General features: G+C 29.5%; 1 protein-coding gene across 1 annotated transcript in view; it reads right to left on the bottom strand.

Moving 5' to 3' along the window:
* Window positions 1-9239, bottom strand: part of LOC106473111 (plasma membrane calcium-transporting ATPase 1-like) — a gene marked incomplete at its 5' end in the record, with an annotated part of 55815 nt that extends 46576 nt beyond the window's left edge. The window contains 5 exons of the mRNA XM_013933793.2: window positions 2244-2315; window positions 3432-3470; window positions 4059-4193; window positions 8016-8141; window positions 9185-9239. Of these exons, the coding sequence (XP_013789247.1) occupies window positions 2244-2315; window positions 3432-3470; window positions 4059-4193; window positions 8016-8141; window positions 9185-9239 (427 nt within the window). The remainder of the gene's footprint in view (window positions 1-2243; window positions 2316-3431; window positions 3471-4058; window positions 4194-8015; window positions 8142-9184) is intronic.
* Window positions 9240-9537: the final 298 nt, after the last annotated feature.

Below are 9537 nucleotides of genomic sequence, written 5' to 3'. Positions count from 1 at the left end.
TATTAATTATAATTCCTTGTTGCTAGCTAAAAGATTTCAAACTCCTTTCAGTTATTAATCATAATTCCTTGTTGCTAGCAAAAAGATTTCAAACTCCTTTCAGTTATTAATTAATTATTAATCATAATTCCTTGTTGCTAGCAAAAAGATTTCAAACTCCTTTCAGTTATTAATTAATTATTAATTATAATTTCTTGTTGCTAGCTAAAAGATTTCAAACTCCTTTCAGCTATATAAGAAAATTGCACTTTTCACAGTAATGTGTATATATGCTTGTTGACTTAATGAAAATATAGCTTGTTAACCCATTGACTGCGGCTGTTCTGAGAGCAGGTGGAATTTTTGCAAGCTGTACACTGTATACAGCACACTTGTATTCAGTAGCCAAAGGCAGACCATACCCTATAGGGTGAATCAGCAGTCAATGAAATTTACACACGCTAATGACTTTCCCAAATACTGCAAGCATTAAACAGTCACTAACTGGTAAGCACATAACAAGTAACAATAACACCCGAGTTTTTTATTATAAGAATATCATTAATAATGAGGGAACTAAATACAATATCTTCATTTTCATATCATTGTTCACAAATCACAACATTTTTCACAGCAAATGTCACTTTTTTTTTTTCTTTTGAAGTTTGAAGACTATGGTGAATAAACATTAAATTATATCATACATTCTCCTGATACGTAAATAAGTAAGCTCAGGTTAATGTCCAAACCATGACCATGGACAATATTAATTCAGTAGATGGATCGATGAGAGCTCATACTAAGACACCACACAGATCATGTTTCCAGTTTTGTTACCAATGTAAGCTCGTACGTTTACTGTTCACCTAAATGAAATGTTAAGAAAACCCAAATGCTAAACTTAACTGGAAAGCTAAATAGCCTTGATCTCTCTTTCAGATTGAAAGATTGCAAGTACGTATCTAAAAGTTACAGCTTACATACTTCTCCGGAGTTAAGAGTTTACCTAATAATACTGACAAAAGCTTAGCATATTGTTTCATATTTTTAAAGTTTAATAAACTGGACTATTTTTTTTTAATTACTGTAATATTATTATATTGTGAAACTTCCAAACTAATGAATAAATTATAATTTCAGAAGAATGTAAAACCAGTCTTTACATAATTCATTATGAAACAAAAATGCTTGATGGTCTCAAGAACTTTTTATCTCAAACTGTAGGTGATGTTTTTGTGGTTAAGTTGTGCTTTATTTAAGTACCACACACACGCACATATATATATATATATATATATATATATATACGAGATTTTTTTTCAAGACAAAAATAATAAATCTAGCTTAATATATTATACTACGATGTAACACATATTATTTACAAAGTACAAAAAAATAATAATTTCCAGTACTTTGCTTGCACTATGATTTGTGAATGTACATTCTTAATTATCAAAATGATCCAAACAATAGACAAGTGTCTCATTTACCTTACAAATGTTGTATTTTTATCAACAGTAAACATAATTAAAAGAAGTATTTTACTGAAAATTATCAAATCAGAAGTGTAATATACTTCCATAATATTACAATTACTCAAATGTACAATGTATCGTTCTCTTACTTGAGTTCTACAAATTCTCAAAAACTATATACAGTTACTTTTAACATGACTGCAATACCAAAATATTATTCTGTACATAATAAATACTAATATTTTTTCAACAAGACACATATATATATATATATATATATAATAAAATCACAATATCAAACACAAATTTTGTCACCTGCACAGACACACCAAAAGGTAAAGGTGGAATTTTCCCATTAATACCACTCACCAAAAAATGTTAGTGCTAATAACCTAACTTCTTCTGTGCTAGGAGTAGTTCGGCTCCAGAAAAAACTATGAACGTTTACTTCAAACAAGTTAATTCTATGGGATAAAGTAACCAATTCGTTTCCTATGTTAGTCCTTTTGGTGAATTCTAATCTTCACAGTTAATATAATGATGTTTGGGACTGAACAGTGACACTTAGCAAGCAGGCATCATTCAAGTCAAGCTTTGAAAGGTATTAGTGAAAACAATCACGTGGCATTACCAAGGCTTTTGCATAGAAATCTTTCTTCTCTATTAGTTTGATACTTTGAAAAGCTCATGCAATATTGCAAAAGCCAGAAGCTTAAACACAAGTACACCACAAACCAGAACAACGGTGTGACAAACGAGCAACCAAATATTAAATGTAATAACACATACCACCAGGTGCAGTAACAGGAATAGTCAAAGGGGACAATTCCTGGTTATTGTATGCGTCACTATGGCATGCTGCTAATGTTAGAAAAAACAAACAACCATCAGTTATCATTACAAAACTGCAAATCAATCATGCAAAAAAACTGTTGAAAGTAAATCAATATTACGCATCGGCCTAAAAATAGCAAAAATGAAAAACTATGCACAACTGATATGTAATTCATTTACAAATACAGTAAATACACTAACATTCAAAGTATGATAAAGTTATTAAGTCAAACGTTTAACAAACATAATTAAAACTTAAGAATTAAATGACAAACAAAATAAAAATCATTTTCATCTATACATATATTTAATAAATTATTAAATTATTAATTACTGTGTTTGTTGTTTTAATCCTAAAACACAGAGTAATTCAAATTTGAAAGCATAATTTATTATCTTTTAAACTATTTTAAGGGTGGTTCATACATGAAGATTACGGGTCTTAATTATTATTCAGTAAGTTTGTTAACCTTGATAAATGATGGCTAACAACATATCTTTGGAGAAGGTTTATGGATTTTATATCATACAATCAAACAATTTAGAACTATTTTACAGATAATCAACAATCAAAAAAGTTTACAGTTAATCAGTAGGACAACATATTTAATCTAGAAAAAAAAATTGCATAGCCAAGTAATATTTGTTATATTAAAAAAAAGGGTTAAAACCTTATTAAGTTGAAATTACTTCATTTTCAAATAAAAGTTTTTCTAGTGTTAGGCACAGCAACTAAAATTAATAAATCATTAGTAAAATGTTTCAATGATTAGATTTACAAACATTACAAGAACTATACTGTCCTGATTATTAACAAGATATGATAATTGAACAATGTATTTAAATAAAATGGTTAATTCTTAACACCAAATAAGCTGGTATCATCTTAGTAATAAGACATGAAGTTACATATAAATATTGTTGGATAAGCCACTCTTTTTTTTTCTTGTAATTTATCTCAAAATATCTCTTCAAAACTTTAAAACTGAGATTTATAAAAATAACTGTGCCACGACACAGCTTTTCCAAGCATGTTAATTGCAGCTATACAATTTTACAGTACTTTGCTCTAGAAGTTTTAATGTTCTCGATATTAGAATACAAACACAATCTCGGTAAACAAGGGTAAGAAAAGTTATTCACCTGTGCTATTTTTCTTTTGCTTTTTCATCTTTTTTGCTTCTTTTGTTGGTATGCAGGGAAAGTAGGAAAAATTTCAAGCAGTTTGAAGTTAATAAATCTTTAACACAGTCTCAAACCTATTTCTACATAACTGCTTATCAGACCTTTTAAATAACACTATCAGAAACATTAAAAAATCAAGTGTTTATGCTTTAAAGACAAAATATATTTAAAACTATATGTGAAACACATTTCTGATTAAACTTATCTATTTTTTTAAATAAAATTTTGAATTTTATTACACTTTAATCCTTAACCATTACATAGGGTGGGGTAAAAGTAATATTTAGAAATTAAACAATGTTTTAAATAAAACAACTGTATAGACACTTTTGCCCAACCCAAAGGTAAATAATATTACAGGTGATGAAATTGTGATATACAAAATTTTTAACCACATTTTAGTCATGACACAGAGAAAATAAATTAGTCTTTTTGATAATTTAATACAGTGACGTTTTAATTTTGTTAAGTTTATTTCTGTCTAACAAAGACCATAACATTAGTAACATTTAATATTTTTAATAGTAAGTAAGTTCATGTGCTTAACACTAGCTTTATCTAATTGTAAGTATCATTTGATCAAACCTTTCTTTTTCATCTTCTTTTCTTCTTCAGTTTCTGTGCATACCGCTCCCAAAAGGGCAAAAATAATACCTGCCTGTGAATTTATACCCACTGCTGTTACCACCATTTTTCCACTCCCTTCCATTACGTGCGTCCCTAAGTGTAGATAAAATGAAAGTACTTAAAATGGTTGTATTCTTTCAACGTTAAGAAGTCACTCGATAAGAACAAACAAACGTGTCAATTCCCATGGTGAAACCAGTTTAACTTGACTACTTTATATATGTAGTTTTAAAAAAAGAACATTTTATCATTAGAAAGGTTGACAGAAAATACTAAAACGTGACCAAATAAATTTGTTGGAGAATGAGTCACCCTGGATAAATAACAATGCGGTTATATACAAGTTAATCTCTTGACTAGTTACTTTCAATTTTAGCATAAATTTTTAAATTCAATAAGAGCAAAAATAAAGTTAATTAAAACTGATTGGTTAGCAACCTTATTAGACTTTAAGAAAAACTGTTAACATCTGAAACCTACCAACATCCAAAATGTATCTTCTCATTAAGAGCTAGTGTTCTACAGTTTTCTACTATGTTACACTTATTATATTTAAATGTAATATATAATTTTGATACCACTATAACTTCCAAGACAATAGAATGGCAGTTGTTTTAGCTGAAAGATAAAATTTAGCACTCACCTAAACATTTGAGTAAAGTTCGGGTAATTTTTCTATCATATATCCAAAACAAAGGGGTAAATATAATGAATATCATTTATATTTCAAACTGTTTCTTGGGCAAATAAAATGATCTACAATATAATAAAAATACATATATATATATATATACTGGAAACTAAACTATTTAATCCCTGCTATGTGAATTCTAAATTGTTTACTTAGCTATTTTTGAAAATTTCTTATATATTAACATCTTTACCAAACAAGTTCATGTGTCAGCATATCATGATGTAAAAACAGAGGTAGAAAGAGTCTTTCACTTTATCAAACAATGGACATCCAAACTGCTACACAGTTCATGTGTCAGCAAATCATGATGTAAGAACAGAGGTAGAAAGAGGCTTTCACTTTACCAAACAACAGACATCCAAAGTACTACACAGTTCATGTGTCAGCAAATCATGATGTAAGAACAGTGGTAGAAAGAGGCTTTCACTTTACCAAACAACAGACATCCAAAGTACTACACAGTTCATGTGTCAGCAAATCATGATGTAAGAACAGAGGTAGAAAGAGGCTTTCACTTTGTGAAACATTAAACATTTTAATTACTTTATAGTGTACCTTGATTTTTTCATTGACACAGTGCAACTATAAAACCAAATTGCATGAAATTTTGAGCAAAGTTACTAAATATTAGTATTAATATAATTTTTTGGACGTTGTGGAATTTCCAAAATTGTGTTTATCAGAAAGTCTCATCTTATATAACCAGTCAATTTTGATTTTATTGGTATTCATTTCTTTTTGATATGTAGATTTATACATGGACTTTTAAAATACTGGCAGACTCCACTTCTTGATATACACGGGGTTTTCATGCTTCCAAATGAAAATTTTTACAAGAGTTTTAGGGGAAAATAATTGGAAAAAGTTTAGGATATTCACAGGAAATTCTTTGATAGATAACACTACAAGCTACAGAATCAAACTATGAAATACTGTATACAAAATAAGGACAAAATCATCTTTCATAACGGTGTTAATAGGTTAGTAAAAATTACATGATATCTGATTGCAATTAGAACATTTCACTGGTATTAAGCATTGCTAACAAATAGACAAGGAACTATAATATTGCACATAAATATCATTTCTTAGTGCCTTCTGGCTGCTTTAGTTCAAACTCTAAAAAATTTAGCACCTACTGTTAACCCTACAATTGGAAGCTCATGCATAGACAACTGAAAGTTAGCATCACACCGACATGCAGGATGTCTCAGACATTTGTGCACACCGATAGATAATATAGACAATTTCAAGTTTCCAGGATTATGCAGGAGTTGTTAACAATTTTCCAAAATTATTAATTTCAGATATTCCAGGAGGCACGAAAAGCCTGTAGTATAAGTTGTAAACAAATTATTTGTAACCTAGAGCCATATTTGTTTCAAAATGGCATCACCACGACCTTTGTCAGGCTAGGTATTGTGATTTTTGCTAACAATATTCTTGGTCAAGATCTAATATATTTTATTTTCTATAAGTGTTCTACTTGTATGCATTGTTTGAATATGACCAACTTAATAACATTCAATAAAGAAGGAGGAGATGAGTCATCACAATTTTTGCCAACACATACTATATTTGCTAAACGTAAGAAAATTTAAGTAGTTTTCAAAGAAATATAATTTAACACAAAAACATTTTCAGATACAAAAAATGACATCTAAAGAAACAGTAAAAAAATTCCCAGATGTATGGTTTGTTCCAAAGTCTTCCTAACTTTGATTCCTTTTGCTCACCCCTAAAGGAACTTCTGGATGGTTAGTATCTTGAGAAACCATTAATCCACTTTATGTTGATGTACATAGTTTATATTCAACTATTGGTTCTAACTTGGATAAAAGCTGGACTTCATTAGTAATGTGATACCATAAGAGGGTTGTAGTACCATAACCACTAACAAAGAAGGAAAATAATACTAAGAATAAAAGATGAATCTGTACATTTTCAAGTTTCTTGGCAAATAACAACCTATACTTTGGGATGTACGTAAATATTTTAAAAAAAAATCTATAAATGCATTATTTACAAGTGAGAATCCTTAGACCTGTGCAAAAATGACAACCGTTATATTTATTTTCGTTTTTCTTTGCAAATATACACTAAATAAATGTTATACAATGATGAAATATCAATTATAAAGTACTTCTGGTTAAAAATTGTTGAAATCATTATATTTACTTAAATTCTGAAATTTGATATACAGGTGCTCTGGGGTATAGAGAAAGTTACACACACTTGTAGTAAATTCATAATATCTGTACTCACGTATTGAGGTTCAGATAAAATTAACACTTTTAATCAATTCATAATATAGATACTCATGTGTTGAGGTGCAGATAAAATTAACACTTTTAATCAATTCATAATACAGATACTCATGTATTGAGGTTCAGATAAAATTAACACTTAATTAATTCATAATACAGATACTCGTGTGTTGAGGTGCAGATAAGGTTAACTTTTAATCAATTCATAATATAGATACTCATGTATTGAGGTGCAGATAAGGTTAACTATTTTAATCAATTCATAATATAGATACTCATGTATTGAGGTGCAGATAAGGTTAACTCTTTTAATGAATTCATGACATACGTATTGACGTGTTGAATTTTTATTCTATAGAAGAAAAAATCAGCTTATCTGTGAACACCGACTATATCACAGTAAATATCGTGAAAACAAATATCTTAACTACTACACTATATAATACAAAGAATAGTATAATTCACATGTATAAAATTCAAGGTTGTAATAGGGTTTGAAACTGTTTCAGCATATTTAGAAGTTTTCTCAAAGTTGCATATGCTTTGTAATAGTAACTTTTAATATGTGTCTCCAATAATTCTGAAGAAAGAGAAAACGTAAAACATCTTGTGGCGTGTACTATTTCAATTATGTGGTCACCCATACGTTCTAAAGCAATGAAACTAGTACAATACCAAATGTTTCTCAATTATATTTTAAATTCTCTTTTTGAATACACATTTAACGTACACTTAGTCTCCAGTAATTCACAAAATTAAAAATCAAGCATGCACAATTTAAACTAAAGTGTAAGAACAAAATAAACCAATCTCTAAAACTTTCTTGTAGTTTAATATGCAGTTCTAAAAGAAATGATATTTGTTTACCATACTGCTTTTATTAAAGGATTAAAATACCAAAATATCCTATTATAGAAAAGCAAAAGGAATAAGATAGCTTTAAGATTATTCTACCTGAAAATAACATAGGATCATATTTTTCTCCTTTTTTCACATGATCAGATTCTCCCGTCAAGGAACTTTCGTCAACTTTTAAGTCATTGCTTTGAATTATAATTCCATCTGCTGGTAACAGATCACCTAAAGAATACAGACATTTAATGAAATTTCACAGAGTGGTTATAAAATAACTACATCTCAAACTACAAATAATAAATTAACTGTAGCATTGAAGGTTTGTTTTCTTTTGAATTTCGTGCAAAGCTACATGAGGGCTATCTGCTCTAGCCATCCCTAATTTAGCAGTGAAAGACTAGAGGGAAGGCAGCTAGTCATCACCACCTACTGCCAATTCTTGGGCTACTCATTTACCAACAAATAAAGGAATTGAACATCACATTATAATGCTCCCATGCTGTAAGGGTGAGCAGGTTTGGTGGGACAGGGAATCGAACCCACAATCCTCAGATTGCGAGACAAGCTCCCTAACCACTCGGGTCTAGCATTGAAGGACCCCTACATTTGTGAATTCAAATCCAGAAAATGTAACAGTACTTTTAATTGAAAATCTCATAAGTACATTTCAGCAGAAAAACACACAAGTTACTTGATGTATGTTGTTTAAACTACTACACAACACCATTTTTCATACTTATCTATTTTTCTAACTACATTTTAGATTTATTTCTCTGTCATATCTTTATGTTTTCATCTAGAAACTAGTAATACTAGTTCAAGATTCAATAAATACATGCATTTTATTCACTCTCCTTATAAACTGACATATTGTTTGAAAATTTTCCTGACATTTCACAGACAAAAACTCTCCCAGTGCCAGATTTGTGTTCACATACTCAGAGAAATACATGTGGTCATATAAAATTACTTACATCCTGTATATTGCTTTCATATCAAAATGATTTTTTCTTAAGATAACTGCAAAAAGTATTTCACAGGTGATCATTTTATCAGACTGTAAAAAGTGTTAAGTAAAATAATATTCATACATTTTATGATTTATTTCCAAAACTTACAATGGTGGAACATTTATGATTTTTTAAATTAGTTATCAAGTTACTGATCTTGTTGCTTAGTGTTTCTCAGAACACTTTCAAGGCTAAAATCAAGGATATAAAGTGTGTCTAATGTAAGTGTCCTAGTTGGGAACACACAAGTAAACTCACCATATTTAACTTGACATATATCACCAACCACTATCTCACTAACAGGAATGTGTGTCTAATGTAAGTGTCCTAGCTGGGAACACACAAGTCTATGACAGTAAACTCACCATATTTAACTTGACATATATCACCAACCACTATCTCACTAACAGGAATGTGTGTCTAACGTAAGTGTCCTAGCTGGGAACACACAAGTCTACAACAGTAAACTCACCATATTTAACTTGACATATATCACCAACCACTATCTCACTAACAGGAATGTGTGTCTAATGTAAGTGTTCTAGGTGAGAACACACAAGTCTACAACAGTAAACTCACCATATTTAACTTGACATATATCACCAACCACT

This window comes from Limulus polyphemus, unplaced genomic scaffold, assembly GCF_000517525.1.
Source record: "Limulus polyphemus unplaced genomic scaffold, Limulus_polyphemus-2.1.2 Scaffold5894, whole genome shotgun sequence".
NCBI classification, from domain to species: Eukaryota; Metazoa; Arthropoda; class Merostomata; order Xiphosura; family Limulidae; genus Limulus; species Limulus polyphemus.
The sequence above is the reverse complement of the archived record's forward strand: the minus strand, read 5'-3'. Positions and strand labels throughout refer to the sequence as shown.